The 15803-nt window shown below is 35.3% G+C and overlaps 3 protein-coding genes across 4 annotated transcripts; 2 read left to right on the forward strand and 1 right to left on the reverse strand.

Moving 5' to 3' along the window:
- Positions 1-808: 808 nt before the first annotated feature.
- LOC112796304 (uncharacterized) lies at positions 809-6198 on the forward strand. 2 transcript variants are annotated; one of them, XM_072235072.1, is made up of 10 exons: positions 809-1159; positions 1302-2338; positions 3076-3205; positions 3370-3818; positions 4035-4115; positions 4202-4300; positions 4674-4832; positions 5029-5115; positions 5241-5312; positions 5637-6198. In XM_072235072.1, exons 2-10 carry the CDS (start codon positions 1520-1522, stop codon positions 5964-5966), a joined length of 2226 nt encoding a protein of 741 aa, XP_072091173.1. In that variant the 5' UTR covers positions 809-1159; positions 1302-1519; the 3' UTR covers positions 5967-6198. The 2 variants fall into 2 exon arrangements, with proteins under 2 accessions (XP_072091173.1, XP_025694470.1); XM_025838685.3 differs by having other exon boundaries at positions 1434-2338.
- Positions 6199-7662: 1464 nt separating this feature from the next.
- LOC112794653 (uncharacterized) lies at positions 7663-9323 on the reverse strand. Its single transcript, XM_025836641.1, has 3 exons — positions 8372-9323; positions 7911-8282; positions 7663-7814 (listed from the first exon to the last, which is right to left on the reverse strand). The coding sequence occupies exons 1-3, from the start codon at positions 9321-9323 to the stop codon at positions 7663-7665; spliced, it is 1476 nt and encodes a 491-aa protein (XP_025692426.1).
- Positions 9324-12188: 2865 nt separating this feature from the next.
- Positions 12189-15334, forward strand: LOC112796305 (protein REGULATOR OF FATTY ACID COMPOSITION 3, chloroplastic). The gene is made up of 5 exons (XM_025838687.3): positions 12189-12547; positions 13270-13324; positions 13430-13486; positions 13781-13858; positions 14674-15334. The coding sequence occupies exons 1-5, from the start codon at positions 12305-12307 to the stop codon at positions 15144-15146; spliced, it is 906 nt and encodes a 301-aa protein (XP_025694472.1). The 5' UTR covers positions 12189-12304; the 3' UTR covers positions 15147-15334.
- The last annotated feature ends 469 nt before the right edge of the window (positions 15335-15803 follow it).

Below are 15803 nucleotides of genomic sequence, written 5' to 3' on the forward strand. Positions count from 1 at the left end.
GACTAAGTCAAAATGGGACCAGAGACTTGTTGTGAACGACTTATACTTATAGGTGCGGTACGACTTTATCTCGTTTGCAGTGTAAACGAGATAAGATTAAGAAACACAAAACAGTAAATATTTTTAAAATTATTTATTTCGATAAATATTACTTTTATTTTATTTATTTAAACAAAAAATCGAATCCTTTTATTTTTTTTTCTTTACATTCAAATCTCCACTCACACAAAAATGAAAAATTCTTAAACATTTGGTAACAAAATACTTAATAATAACAATAATAAATATATCTTAGCTATCAATTATATAAATACATTTTTATGTGAGCGTTGCCAAATAAAATAAATTTTCACTTTTCAATCATGTGATATATATCCTTTATAAATATTATTTTAATACTAATATATTCGTAACAAATAATAGACATTTCCTTTTATTTATTAATTAACAATAATTAATAATTATCGTAGTTTTATATAAATATCAAAACAATTTGGTGTAAAAATAATATAATATTATTGAATATATATTAAAATTAGTTATATTATATATATATATATTAAAATATAAAAATATATATTAAAAATAAATTAAATTATATATATTTATACATAAATATATAACAGTTGTTTATTTTTTAGTAGTTAATTTTAATGTATAAGTAATATAATTATTAAATTTTAACTAAAGATGCGACATGTGACATGTGAGATTGTGACTTTGTGAGTGGATGAGAGCTGAAAATGAGCTCCTGGGTAAATATTTTTTTTCTTAAAAATAAAAGGGAAAAGAAAGTAAAAAACCTCTTACAATAATGAGTAGGAGGACAGGATCCAATTTTGCTCCAAACGCAACAACGCAACTTCGTTACTCTCTCTCTCTCTCTCTCTCTCTCTCTCTCTCTCTCTCTCTCTGCAAAACACAAACACCAACACCAACGCCCAATATTCTCTTCCTCTCTTTCTTTATCTCAGACGCACCTACACACACACTCACTGTCTCAGAGACACTCTCTTTCCCCCTTCTTCTTCATTTCCACATCCCCAATTAGGGTTTCTCTATGCCCCGAATTCCCCTCTTTCTCTCCCTTGCTTGCCCCTCTTTTTTCCCTTTTTTGTTCCTTCTGCTGTCTCATCATCGTCTTGCAGCGCGCTTCAAGGTTCGTTCTTTTCTATGATCTCAAGCTCTTTCCCTATTTCTATTCCCGTTATTCGATATACTTCACTATTTACACGCTTCTTTTGATTTTTTCTTTTCTTTGGATTTTTTTTATGTGGTCCTTGCTAATTGATGAAATCAAGAACTGGGTTTTGCTGAATTTGGGACTTTTAGGGTTTTGATCGCATGGGCTATCGAATTTTCGATTTTTCTTGCGGTATAGGCCCTATGCGTTAATTTCGGGCGTAACCATTCATTTTTGCATAACTATTCAGGTGTTTTAGGACTGAACGTGGAGTTTGAAATGGCTTAACTTGAGCCCTAGCTTTTGGGTGATTCCTCAAGGTTTTAATATAGCTTAATGGCTCGGAAGGGTAATCAGCAGAAGAATGGATTGGCAAACAAAAAGGGGGTTTCTGGGGGTGTTCTTCCAAAGGTTTATCCTGGGGAAGGTATGAAAGGTCATGCCAAAGGAGGGACTCAGGTGAAGGTTTATCCTGGGGAAGAATTAGCAAATGGCGACAGCCCGAGCCATTTTTCGCAGAGTGGAAGTGAGGTTGCTTCTGCTTGTGATGACATTAGCAGTGAGCAAAATTATGAGAAGTCTTTGAGGAAAGAGAAGCAAGAGGAATTCGTAAAGCATGATATGGAGGAATCTGTGTCTTCAGGGAATGATTCAGGTGGGGGAAGATTGAATCATGATGTGCCAATACAGGAGGAAAATGGGACCTTGCCTGGGAGTGATCTAGGTCAACAGAGTATGAAGAGTAGATTGAGCTGTTTACTTGATGGTTTGAAAGTGAAAAGTTTGGTGGAAAATGCTGAGCTTGCTGATCGTGTGATCATTAGGCGTATAAGGTTGTCGGTGTTATCCATTTTTACAGCAGTTACTGGATGGCTAACCCGGCAGAAGCCACTGTTTTTATCCTTTGCAAATGTCACTCTTAAAACCTGTGATAATCTCAGAATGAAAATTAAGAAGGCATATCCTGTTTTGTTAAAATGGCTCATGCATCTTGGGAACATAATGCTTCTGTTATCGGTGTTTTGGCTGGATTGTGCGATAAGGGGTTTCGATTCATTTGTACGTATGGGGACAACGTCCTTTTTCTCTGTTATATGGTGCAGCGTATTCTCTGTGATTAGTATGATAGGGATGCTCAAGTTTCTTGTTGTCCTGGTAAGTCCCAGTCACAATTGTTATTTCTTCTTATTTAATTACAGTTTGTCTAGTGAGAAAATCTTTGCAATTGAAATTGTTATGATTAATTGATTATACGACCAAGTCAATCTTATCTTCTTAGTCATATTGTTGAATCGTTATAAATTTCTGTTTTTACCCTTATGACAATGTAACATCAGCATTCTAGTGTTCACTGGTGGTTAATCAGAGGTATGATTTGGAAACTGTTACATTATCCTGCATCTATAGCTTTATAATTATATTCCTGATTAATTTTATTTTACTATGTTAATCTTGCACATATTGGATGCTGTTTCCAACTTCCAATAGATACTTCTTTTTGTTGCAATTTTTTGTTCAGATATGCAAGTGATTATCCAGCAAGAAATAAATTAAAAAAGAAAGAAAGAAGAAAACGAAAAATCCGAATGGTATTGTTCTACTCAATGAATAAATGTTCATGTGAGCTGAAAACCATTTCCAGAAGATGGTTCTGTTTTTACATAGGTTGAATTATTGTGAACTGCAATTGTCTTGGAAATTATTTGACTTTCAAAATTTGAAACCCCCCTAAATGTTACACTTAATTTAGCAGTGACTATATGTACCTCCTCACAATCCTTTATCATTCGATGCTTTGTGTATTTGTTCGATGTTAATTCTCTCCCATTCTTAAATTAGGTCTTATATTTGTTTCCCCCTTATTCTAGCTGACTGGATTTGTTATTGATCAGGGCCTAGCTGCCTTAATTGGATTTTTTGTCGGGCTCACCCTTGCAGTTTTGGTAGTTGCAATCATTGGGGTTGTATTCTTGTGGTTTTATGGTAGCTTTTGGACCACGACATTTTTCGTCATCCTCGGAGGTGATTATTTTTCCCATGTCTGTTGCTTTGAACGTCTTCTATCTATCTTCTCCTCTACAAGGGATCATATTACAAAAGAATAGATATGCATTGAAAATGTTGATATACACCAGTTGATATAATTCTTGCCAAACTTGCTAAGCCTTTGACTCTTTGAAATTCAGGATTGGCATTTATGTTAAGTCATGAACGTCTGGCACTATTTATCATGACCTCGTATTCTGTCTATTGTGCTTGGTTGTACGTTGGGTGGCTTCGTTTGCTATTGGCTTTTAATTTAGCTTTTATCTCAAGTGATGTGTTGATATACTTCCTCAAGAAAAACATCGAACAACAGAGTAGGTCCAATCCTTTTGAACAAAGAGCCGGCATGCATGCTCAATCAGGTTTCTCTAATGATGAGACAACACAGCCTTCCTCCTCTGAAAATGGGCCTGGACCATTTGCTGATCGTAATGCCGGAGACCCTTCAACTAGTGGAGTGGATTCTGATTTGACGTCTGAAGATGAAGTTGTCCGATTGTTGAACTGCTCTGATCACTATTCAGCATTGGGTTTCACGCGGTATCAAAATATAGATGTTTCAGTACTGAAACGGGAATATAGGAAGAAGGTTGTCATTCTCATCACAGCTATCTTTAAATTTGTTTTTTTAATCTTCTTTTTTTCTTTTCTTTTATATTTTTTGAATGAGTCTAAGCTTTTGTGCTATTGGAGTTTGGTTGGATATTTAGTTGCTTGTAGTACGCAAGTCAAATTTCCTTCAATATCACTAATTGTTACTTGATAATTCTCGTTATTTCTAATAGCATGTTTCACTGGTTATCAGGCAATGTTGGTTCATCCCGACAAAAATATGGGTAATGAAAAGGCTGCAGAAGCTTTCAAGAAACTTCAGAATGCATACGAGGTAAACTTTTTATGCTTTTGCTCGCCCTGCAAATCATAAAAGAAAATCCAACCCTAAGATGCTCTATGTATATAATGATTTTTCAGATTCTTATGGATTCCTTGAAGCGAAAAGCATACGATGACGAGTTAAGGAGAGAAGAGCTTTTGAGTGTATTTCGCAGATTTCATAATGATTCTCAAAAGGTATGATTTATGCCTTTTACAGATATTTGAGTACTGAGGAAACTACTGAGAAATTCTACTTATTCTTATCACTCTTAAGACATATCATGGTCAGGATCAAAATTCACGAGTATTGGGGGGGAATAAGAACCGCAACTGTTTTGTTTATATTTTATTGCCCCATTTAACAGCCAATTGTTATTAATTTTTTTATAATCTTGTTTCTATTGTTATGGCTTACAGATAAAACAAAACATGCTGTGTGTGCGTGCACATGCACACACTCACTCTGATGTTGCAGACCATTTATTGAACCTAATAGACAATAGTCTTTTATTATTATTGTTATTATTCTCTTGTCTAACATTAGCTGTGGTTTCAACTGATGTTCCAGAATGGTAGGCACGGATTCTTTGCTTCAGGATTGGCACGATCAGATGCAAATGGTGAGGACCCATTTGGTGATTCAAGGCGGATAGCCTGCAAAAGATGTGGTGGCTTTCATGTCTGGATACACACTAAGAAACAAAAGTCTCGAGCTAGATGGTGCCAGGTGTTTCCTCTATCTTTTCTTTAATCCTTAAACCCTGCATAGAATAAATAATTGGCAGTCTTTACATCTTTGCAAGAGATTGCCAACATTCTGTCGGCGTGCTTTCCCTATTGACTATTGAGACAGTAATCTTCTACCTAGCATGGCACTAACATTTTCCTATGGGTTATCTTTTTTTTTTTTTTTTTTTTTGAAGGATTGCCAAGACTTCCATCAAGCAAAGGATGGTGATGGATGGGTGGAACAATCTTCCCAACCATTTCTTTTCGGCTTATTGCAGAAGGTATAGATTCATTTTCCTGACTGTGGAGATACCTTATAACTTGTATTTGAATTCCACATTTTGTGAGCATTACTTACCATAAGAAACATTATTTTTCTTAACAATTTGAATTGTTTTATCTTTAGGTTGATACCCCTGCTGCATATGTATGTGCTGATAGCAGGATATATAATGCCACTGAATGGTATATCTGTCAGGTAATCAGGTTCCTTTTTTTTAGGACTTGCTTGTAGAAAGAATTTATTCACATAAGATACCATTGGTGGTTTCAAAAGAAAAAGCCTCTGATTGTGCAAATATTGCAGCTTTGAACTGTTCTGATATGTGTACTGATCTAGGACAACATATTATTACAAGATTTATGTGATTAGCATTGAATTGTATGTAAAATAGTGATATGTCATCTCCGTAATACCATTAATATTTGGTTGCTCCCGGTTCACAGCTTGCACCTTGATTCTTGTTTTGGTTACTGAGATTAAAGATCCATAAGGCTTTAACCCTGGACCCTTTAATTGCAGGGTATGAGATGTCCAGCAAATACTCACAAGCCAAGTTTTCACGTCAACACTAGTTTAATGACCAAGCACAATTCCGGTAAAGGAACAAGTTCAGGTCAAAGAGGTGCGCGAGTGCCACCTAACATGGAAGAAACCATGACCGAGGAAGAATTCTTTGAGTGGTTGCAGAATGCCGTACAGGCTGGTGTATTCGACAATTTCAACGGCACTGCTGCAGCCGAGAGTCCCTCTTCCAAACCTGGAAACGGGACGAAAAACCAGGGCAATGGTAGTGCCGGTGCAAGCGGCAGCAGCAGCAAGAGAAAGAAAAAGGGGAAAAAGCAATGGTGATAACTAATTAACAAGGTCATGTTTTTTTTCTCTCATCATTATGGCTGTATCACAGTGAGCACATGTGAAGTCTTATATAAAGAAAAAGCATGTAAGTTTTCTGAGTAGTTATAATCTGTTAATGAAGCCCCCCCAAATAGAGTTGGATCCCATTGTATAGTGTCATATCTCCAAGCTATTTTTATTTGACTAAATAATTTTTTGGTATACTAGTAAAGTAACCTTTCTGCCCCTTGATTTTGGAATTCAGTATGGAAAATTAGAGAGCAGGGATCAAGGCATTAACAACGTGCCTTGTAAGCAATTAGATGAAAAATGTCACATACTCGGATGATTTCTTTCAAAGCTGTCATTTGAGTTCTAAAGAGCTTCTATAAGACTATGACTATGAACCTAGATTTTATTTGGCAAACTTCCTTTAAAGATCTTCGTTTGGCTTTGTCTAAATATGACCTAACTCAGATCTTATTGTAAAAGCTTACCTCATATTTAATTAAAAGGAATAAAAAAGAGTAATACTTCAAATTGGTCTCTACTATTTAACAATATTTGTTGTTGGCAAATTAGTTTGACAATTTTAAAAATGTTCTATGTCAAAATTCAGAAAATTAAAGATTAATTTGTCGCATTTTAAATACTATAAGGGATTAATTTGTCTCTTCATTTGTCAATTTTGTCTAGTATTTTAAAATATTTAGAACTAATTTATCGAATTTTTTAAAAGACTTAATTTTTTTATTGGCTACGGTATCTCTTAATTTGACAGGTTAAGGACTAATCCATTTAAGGGTATGTCGTTAGTCAATGGATTGTTGCATGCATAAGGTAAGAACTTCCAACATTTGCATAAATAAACTGAACATTCGGCTAAATGAAATTAATTTTTCAAATGACTAATTTATTTAAAACAGATATCGTTAGAGATTAATTTAGGACATTACTAAAGAGAATACCAAAATAAGGACCTTTAAATAAATGATGAGATACTATTAAGTAGGTTTGAAATACTTTTAAATATGTAAAATAGATCAAAGTACGTGTTAAATCTCAATTTTGTCCTTGAAATTTGGCCCGATGCTTAGAATGACCCCATAATTTCGTGGGCCCCCAATTAGAACTTCCAAATTTGCAATCGTGGCTCTGTCTTGTCCCTGCGATTATTTCTGTCACCAGAATGCTGATCTGACGCAATTGCATGATATGGTGGACACTACTTAAACGACGGCGCATTGGTTTCGCGCCCAAACCCTTTGAAAAGCACGTAGTGTAAGGATTTTCTTGATGTTTTTGCAACTTATGATCGTCGATTCGTCGTAGTGAAAAAAAAGGAGAGTTTTAACTCACAAAAAACCAAGGTTGCGAGAACCGGACCAGTCAATAAACCAGTGAGGTCACTGGTTCAATGGTTTACTGGTTCGATCGGGGTTCAACCGGTTTAATTAAATATTAAATAAAATTATTAAAAAACTTAAAATAATATTAAGTATATAAATTCAATAATTTCTAATTTAATAAAATTTAATATTTCACATAATAAATTATCCATTACTTAATATTAGAGGTTCACAAACAACTTCAAACATCAAAGTTTATAACTAAACAAAAAATAAAACGTACATAATGACAAACCCATAATGTTCTACATTCAAAAGATACAATTACTAGCACGTTTTCAAATAATCAAAGGTGCAACTCATCAAAAATCATAATTATCATTAAGTGTTCCAACATCTCCATCATAAACAGGTAATCCAAAGTCACCATCATCAGAAGTACCACCAAAAGAAGCTGTATTTGAAGAATCAGCAACATTAGGGAAATCCACATCAAGTTCCACATCTCCTCCATCTAATAAAATAAAATAGAAAACCAAGAAAATATTAAAGTTACAACTTTACATAAGATATTGAGAGGAAATGAAACAAGTTTTGCTATTTTAATCACCTGTAGGATATGAAGGCATAGCATTATCCGTATAAATTAAATTTTCAATGCCTTCGATGTCTTCATTAGTAAATTTAGGATCATCTTCATCCGGCATTACCCAAAAATCTACTGTGTCAATTCTTTGAATGTCAATTGAATCATAATTCTCCTTCTTGCGATGCATTCTAGATTGAAGGCGTAGATTATAAGTGACATAAACAATGTCACTTAGCCTTTGATGCTCTAATCGGTTCCTCCTCTTTGAATGGATTTGTTCAAAGAGGCTCCAGTTCCTCTCGCATCCGGATGATGAAGATGTTTGATGAAGAAGACGAATTGCCATTTTTTGCAAGTTAGGAGCACTCCCACCGTGTAGCCTCCACCATTCACCTACCAGAATATGAAATTCAACCATCAATTCTCATTCAATATTTAAAAAACATTCAAAGTAAATTGAACATAGAAATATAAATACTTACCAGGTTTAAGTCTCTTAATTGCTTTCAATGCACTTTCCCTTCCAAAACTTCCTTTTCGATCTCGATATAACTGTATCTCTTGCATTGCGGCAACCAAGTCATCGCAAAGAGTTTCAATATCAAATAAATCAAGCAAAAACCTCAAGATATTTGCCTTCTCAACAAACTCCTCACTATAGAAGTAATTTGGATTCAAAAAGTATGCTGCTGCATGGAGGTCACGCTTCAAATGCTTATCCCACCGCATTTTCAAGATACTTGTATAAGGTGTGTATGCAGATTTCCTATTTCTAAACATTGTCTTGATATTAATTTTGGCTCTTTGCATGCCCGCATACACGATACCCAGAGAAGGTTTCTCATCAGCATCAACAAGCCTCAATAACTTAATTAGAGGACCAACAAGCATAACAGTAGTAAAACAATCCTCCCAAAACTTACTATCCAAGATAATTGAACTAACCATCTTCCCATTGACACTCTTGGATAATTTATGAGAAGTGAAATATTTGTCAATCACCAATGATTGCAAGTCTTCTTTATGATCATATATACTTTTCAAAGTAATGAAAACAGTAGCAAAACGTGTTACTCCTGGTCGAACAATTTCTTTCCACTCTTTTCTTTTTCTAAGCCATGACAAGAAAATCATATGATTGTAAACAAAGACAGCCACTTTTGAAGCACGAGAGGCAAGGTCAGCTATGTGAGGAAGACTTGCTATGTCTTTCAAGATAAGATTGATGAAATGAGCAGCACAAGGAGACCAAAAAATGTTTGGATACTTTTCATGAATGAGTTTTCCAGCAGATACATAATTCGCAGCATTATCAATAACCACATGCACAATGTTACTAGACCCAACCCACTCAATAACCTCAGCAAACAATTTAAACAATGTATCGACAGTTTTTATCATATCAGAAGCATCAACAGACTTAACAAATGACATACCAGCAGGATAATAAACTAGAAAATTAATTAACGTACGCTGCCTTTGATCAGTCCAGCCATCTGCCATCAGTGTACAACTAGTCCTTTTCCACGAGCTTCTATAACCTTCAACAAGCAACTGACACTCCTTCTTAAGATCGGCCATCAAATGAACTCTCATTTCATCATACGATAGTCCCTTGAAACCAGGTCCAATTGCAGCAACGCCGTCCAAGGTAGGTTAAAAGTAAGGCGATTGAATTGCATTGAATGGAATCCGTGCATCAATGATCCATCTTGCAAGCCCCAACTTAACCTTGTGTTTAACTTGTTTACTGGCCAAGACACTTTTCAAAGTTGGTTGAGAGCCTATCGTAGTCCTTTCCTTAAAATAACTTCCAATTGGAGTAGCAGCAATCGCTCTTCTCTTTCCTTTGTCTCCCATTGTTGCAGGAGCCGAAGGTTGTACAGGATTAGGTGCTTTACCCTCTTCTTCCGCTTGTGTTTCACTTTCCACATCATAACAATCAGCTGTATATTTTCTTTTTTCTGCCTTATTTTTTTTGTTTTCCTCCAAAAGCCTTTTGAATTGAAGTTCAACATCTTCAGTTACTTTGTCACAAACTTTAATTTGTCCAGAGATTTTTGTAAGATGATATTTCATTCTATATATCCCCCCCATTGTAAGTATTCAAGCAAAAAATACATGTATATTGAGCCTTGTTATTTTTGTCATACTTCACTGTAAAATACTGCCAAGCTGGATCAGATTTACCTCTGGATGAACCAGTTTAAGAATCTTGAACAGCATTATCTTGTGGCTGTGGGTTACTTTGTGATTGTTCCATCTATAACAATCAGAAAATCAAAGAACAGAAAACAACTTCAGAAAACCATGAAAATAATGAAACAGCAAGCAGCTAACAGAACCTCAGAAGCAGCTAACAGCTAACAGAAGCAGCAAAACAGAAGTATCAAAACATATTCAAAATAAAAAAACAGGCGAGCTCACAAAATAAGAAGCAAAACATATTCATCATGATTCATGAAGCAGCTAACAGAAGCAGCAAAACATATTCAAAATCAAAAACAGCGATCATGAAAATAATAAAACAGCAAACATATTAGCAGCAGCAAAAAATATTCATCATGATTCATGAAGTAGCTAACAGAAGCAGGAAAACATATTCAAAATCAAAAACAGCAATCATGAAAATAATGAAACAGCAATCAAAATAAGAAGCAACAAAAAATATTCATCATCATTCATGAAGCAGCAAACAGAAGCAGCAAAACATATTCAAAATAAAAAACATCAGAAAATCAAAATCCAAAATCAAGAAGGCAGCATAGAACAGGCGAGCTCACAGAACCTCAGAAAATCAAAATCCAAAATCAAGAAGGCAGCATAGAGGAGACAAGAATAGAGTCTTACCGGCGAATGAGGAGGCGGGCTCGGCCGAGTGGTGCTCGCGGCTGCTGTGGATGGTTGTGGGTGGCGAATGAGGAGGCGGGCTAGGTGACGTTCGGCGACGAGGAGGTGGGCTCAGCCGGTGGTGGTCGCGGCTGCTGTGGATGGTTGTGGGTGGCGAATGAGGAGGCGGGCTAGGTGACGTTCGGCGACGAGGAGGCGGGCTCGGCCGGTGGTGGTCGCGGCTGCTGTGGATGGCTGTAGGTGGCAATCGTGGCCTTCGTGGGTGAATGGAGGCTGGCGCCGAATGCACTTGGAGAGGGGAGGAGAGGGGAGAATGGGAGATTACTCAGATTAAGGTTAGTGCTGTGGCATAGTGGGTTAGGTCAGGAGCTTGGGACTTCCGCGTACGCATTTTTTTTTTAAAAAGCCAAAACGACGTCGTTTGGCTAGTGAAGTTGCAAACCACTAAACCGCCAAAAAACCGGACGGTTCTTCTGGTTCGCCGGTTAACTGCCGGTTCGACCGGTTTTTCTACCGTTTTTTGCCAGGCGGTTTTTCACGTTACCCGGACCGGCTAGGTAACCGGTTTTCGGCTTTTTCGGTTGAATCGGCCGGTCCGGTCCGGTTTTCAGAACCATGCAAAAAACTGAAACGATGTGGTTTCCAAAGGGTTTGGGCGCGAAACCAATGCGCCGTCGTTTAAATAATTTTCACTGTGTCATGCAATTGCGTCAGATTAGCATTCCGGTGACGGAGATGATTGTAGGAGCAAGGCAGAGCCATAATTGTAAATTTGTAAGTTTTAAATGGGGCCGACAAAATTGTAGAGATCATTTTGAGTATCAAACTAAATTTCAAGGGTCAAATTGAGATTTAACTCATCAAAGTACATATAAAATAAATCTTGCAATGTAGTCAAATATGATTTTGTGATTGAAATGAAAAAAAAGTTCCCAAAAATAGCAAAAGTCGGTTGATGAATAATGATTTTTACTTTTTTTAATGTAAAATGTTAGCATTTAGCATCAAAGTGAGTTAATAGTTATAAAATTAAAATGACTCAATCAACAATTCGCCATATTTCTGTCAAAAAAATTTTTGCCATCTCATCGCTCACATTTGTCATGTTCCTACGAATGAGTTTGTGAATATCTTACCATCTCATTGTTTATTTTAAGAATTTACTCTTCTAAAAATCTATCATTATATGTGAAATTATTTTAAATATAGTTTAACCTCAATAATAATACTTTCAACTAGCTAGTGATCTAAGCATACTAGTTAATGGTTTTAATATGCAAAAATCTTTATTGATATACTATAAATTAAAAATTTTTAATGCAATATTGAATTATAAAAAACTTTAGCTTCTCGTGTAGACAACTTTAATAAATATTTTCACGTAAGTTTTTAAATTTTTATTTTACTATTTTAAAAAATAAAAAATAGGTAACTAATATATTCTATAGAATCATTTTTTCAGTAAATAAAACATACTCTTTCTTTGTTTAGAAACTTGAACAACTGCAACTGCAGCTTCTTGTTCCTCTTATCTTGTTCTAACACTTCTCCCAAAACCCACACTCATGATTCACAACACCCTTACACTCATTCACAACACCAATCACCATTTCTTCATCTCCGCGAATGGGTACCCTTCCTTTTCTTCCTCTTTCCTACCATTTTCAATTCGAACCAAGCCCAGAAGAAAATCAGCATCACTGGTTGTGAGTGCCCACAAGAAAGACAACAAAGAAGACAGCCATAGCTTTGTTTCCAACCCAAACGAGTCCACTGGCTTCTTCCCAGAAGCAGTACTCCTTAAAAAAGTGAGTTTTTTTTACGCACACCAACTGTTTGTTTAATTGTTTTTCTTCTTTCTCGTTTTTCTGTGGGTTTTCTTGTGTTGAGAACAAGATACCCTTTTAGATATTCGTTCACCTTAAGCTTGTAGCGGTATAAATTGCTTTGGTTCTATTAGTACTGTGCACTTCTAGTGTTTGAAAGTCATTTCTTTCTATTGTAAAAGCAAAATTCTTATCTGTTTTCTGTTTTGTTCAAAAGGAAGAATTTCAATCATGATAGAAGGTAAGGAAATGGATTACTTTTCCTACTCTCTTTTATAGGAAGAATTGCTAGAGAGCAAGAAATTTTGCCAACTTTAGAACTTGCTAGATTGTATGATATGATTATTGAGGATTGACTCTTGGATGAATCATTAATTATACAGTTATACTATATACTATTTAGTTTCTTCCAACTATGACCTTGATTTTTGGTGGAGAATTCGGGGAGTATTGTTTAGGTGTGTAGCATAAGTTTTTGGGGAGACTCGGAAGGAATATGTTGCATCTTTTCCCTGCTTTGCCTATATTATTCGGTTTAGTTGTTACTTGTTTAGAATCTATATACGGAGATTCAGGAAGGATTATGTTGCATCATTTCCATGTTTTGTATATATTATTCTGTTTAGTTTTTTAGAGTTGGTATTTGTTCTTTGTGAGATGGAATTTTTCATTGGTATGGATGTTGTGTTTTTATCTATTTTCAGAAATCAATCCAGGAAGATGGCAAGGTTCTGCCGGAGTTCGAAGATGCTGAAGAAAGTGAGTGGTTGTGTTTCTGCTATTTATTCGGTTCTGTTTTGTCTTATGGATTACTGTTCTCTGATTATTCGTTTTTCCTTTTTTATTTTTTATTTTTTTTTCCAGGACAACTTTTTGAAGCGCTTATACTTGAGCTGGATAGCGATACGAGTGTTGATCAAAGTATGTTGATTTCTTTACCTTTCTATTAGGTAGAATTATAATTCCTTTTTAGTTAAAGGCAAAGAAAATGGAATTTCTTTTTCTTTTGGCTGATCAATTTCCTTTTCTATAAAGATAGTCAAAATTTCATATGTATTTGTATCTATCGAAGTAATTGAACACGGCTGGTTGCGAAATTATCTGTTTACACGAGTAAGTGGGAAAATGAAAGAGCTTTTTGCCAATGTTTGTCTAGTTCTCATGGAGAAAGTAAAATGTTCTACCTTACAATGCCTTGCTTCTTTGTCTGTGCAGTGCGCCATTATGAGATTGTTTACTTGATTCATGAAAAGCACAAGGAACAAGTTGCAGCTGTCAACGAGAAAATTCAAGGTAATATTTTCCTTTACATGTGTGTATATTTTTAGCCATTCATGTTCCCTGAATGCCTGTAGAATTACTTCAATAGTTTTCCGTTTGAGGGGGTCATTTCCTACTCTAGCTATTTGAAAAATGGCTGAACTGTGGCTAGACAGAAACAGCTGGTCTGTGACTGCCGCAAAAAGATCTCCCATTTGGCTAGGTTTTTATGTAATTGATCCGTCTAATTAACTCTATAGATATTGTTTTTAACCGTACTTTGCCGAAACCCAAGTTACTTAACAAATCATAATCCTTGGTAGACATGCTAGGTTTTGATTTCTTTGTTCGTATTTATTCAGTAGGAAGACATTGTTATGAGAAGGAAAAAGAAAGGGGAAAAAAAACCACTAAATATACTTTATCCGCTTTTGGAGAATATTGGGAGTTCTATATGATCCAAGGAACTGAGGGTAGTAAAATGTAAGCTGTGTGAATTCATAAACAAGTAAATTGTTAATTGGATTCTTCCAAAGATGCTAGATGTAACAGTGGTTCTTGTAAGAATTCGGAAAAGTTTTCTGCTATATTTAGCTGAGTTTAAAGTTTATGGTTTAAGATTTGCTGACAGTGATTAGCAAAATTATATTTTCTTCGGAGACTACCATCCAATAGAAATAATAGGACTTATTGCATGTTATGATGGATTGTTATATAGAAATGGAGTTATGGAACATGTCAGCAATTGAAATTGGATGATAGTGTGAAATTGTTTTATTAAGGATTCTTTTATTTTCTTTTTTCTTTCATTGTGATTGTTTTCCGGACATGTTCGCAAACATTTGCAGACTTTTTGAGGGAAAAGAAAGGCACAGTGTGGAGATTTAGTGATTGGGGTATGAGAAGGCTGGCTTACAAAATAAAGAAAGCTAAAAATGCACACTACATTTTGATGAACTTTGAGTTGGACGCGAAATATATCAACGAGTTCAAGACAATGTTGGACCAAGATGAGAGAGTTATTAGGCATCTTGTGATCAAGAGGGACGAGGCGATCACCGAAGATTGTCCTCCTCCTCCCGAGTTTCATACTCTGCGCGCCGGTGCAGATGATGATTATGACGATGAAGGATATGAAACAGAATATGATGAGGATTTCGATGATGATTGGGATGGTGAAGATGATGATGATGGCGAAATTATCATTGTGGATGATGATGATGATTATGATGATGATGATGGTAGAGATCATAGAAATGATACATCAGCAAATATGATACAGCCAGATAGAAAATTGAGGGCTGGGAACGTAGCTAGGTAGATGTTAGTATGTTACCTTTATTTTATTACATAGAAAAAGATGCAGAGCAATTCTATACTTTGTAGCTCTAATTAAGCATATATAGATCCAAGTAACTAGGAGGTTTATTTAATTGTTTTATAGGATTGGAGTTACCCCTATCAATAGTTGTCTCATTGCTTTATATTTATCCATTTTCCTTGGTTTAATTTGGATTCAATCAAAGAGAGAGAATAAAGTAACAACCACGCTACATTTCTAACAAAAATTAGCTATCAAATCAGCTACATGTAAAATAATACATATTAAAAATAAGTTAAACAACAAATATATTTATCACAAATACAATAACACTAATAACGATAGGGAAAGTCTAGAAGGCCAGCAATTCTATTGAATTTTGGCCAGCATGTAACCAGCAGAGAAAGGTGAGCCATTGGATGAAAACTCACACCAATCTCACACCATCAAATCATCATTGATGACTAGTTGATGGTTAACAATCACACAAATTGCTAGTCTCCTAGCATTGCTCATAACAATAAAGTCTTATCTCAGGTGGAATTGACGATATAGATCAAATAACACCATTAAATCCTATTATATATCATATATTGATACAAAAATGTATGGTGGTTAACTAAGTCTTAATTTGCACGTATTATTTTTGATAAAGTA

This window comes from Arachis hypogaea, chromosome 4, assembly GCF_003086295.3.
Source record: "Arachis hypogaea cultivar Tifrunner chromosome 4, arahy.Tifrunner.gnm2.J5K5, whole genome shotgun sequence".
In the NCBI taxonomy this organism is placed as follows: Eukaryota; Viridiplantae; Streptophyta; class Magnoliopsida; order Fabales; family Fabaceae; genus Arachis; species Arachis hypogaea.

Coding starts and splice junctions, on each gene's coding strand:
- LOC112794653 (XM_025836641.1), bottom strand. CDS start 9,323: ATGTCATTTGTTAAGTCTGTTGATGCTTCTGATATGATAAAAACTGTC. Junction 8,283..8,371: donor AATTAAGAGACTTAAACCTG/GTAAGTATTTAT, acceptor ATATTCTGGTAG/GTGAATGGTGGAGGCTACAC. Junction 7,815..7,910: donor TATGCCTTCATATCCTACAG/GTGATTAAAATA, acceptor TTATTTTATTAG/ATGGAGGAGATGTGGAACTT.
- LOC112796305 (XM_025838687.3), top strand. CDS start 12,305: ATGATTCACAACACCCTTACACTCATTCACAACACCAATCACCATTTC. Junction 12,548..13,269: donor AAGCAGTACTCCTTAAAAAA/GTGAGTTTTTTT, acceptor ATCTATTTTCAG/AAATCAATCCAGGAAGATGG. Junction 13,859..14,673: donor TGTCAACGAGAAAATTCAAG/GTAATATTTTCC, acceptor AAACATTTGCAG/ACTTTTTGAGGGAAAAGAAA.
- LOC112796304 (XM_072235072.1), top strand. CDS start 1,520: ATGGCTCGGAAGGGTAATCAGCAGAAGAATGGATTGGCAAACAAAAAG. Junction 4,301..4,673: donor TTCATAATGATTCTCAAAAG/GTATGATTTATG, acceptor CTGATGTTCCAG/AATGGTAGGCACGGATTCTT. Junction 4,833..5,028: donor CTCGAGCTAGATGGTGCCAG/GTGTTTCCTCTA, acceptor TTTTTTTTGAAG/GATTGCCAAGACTTCCATCA.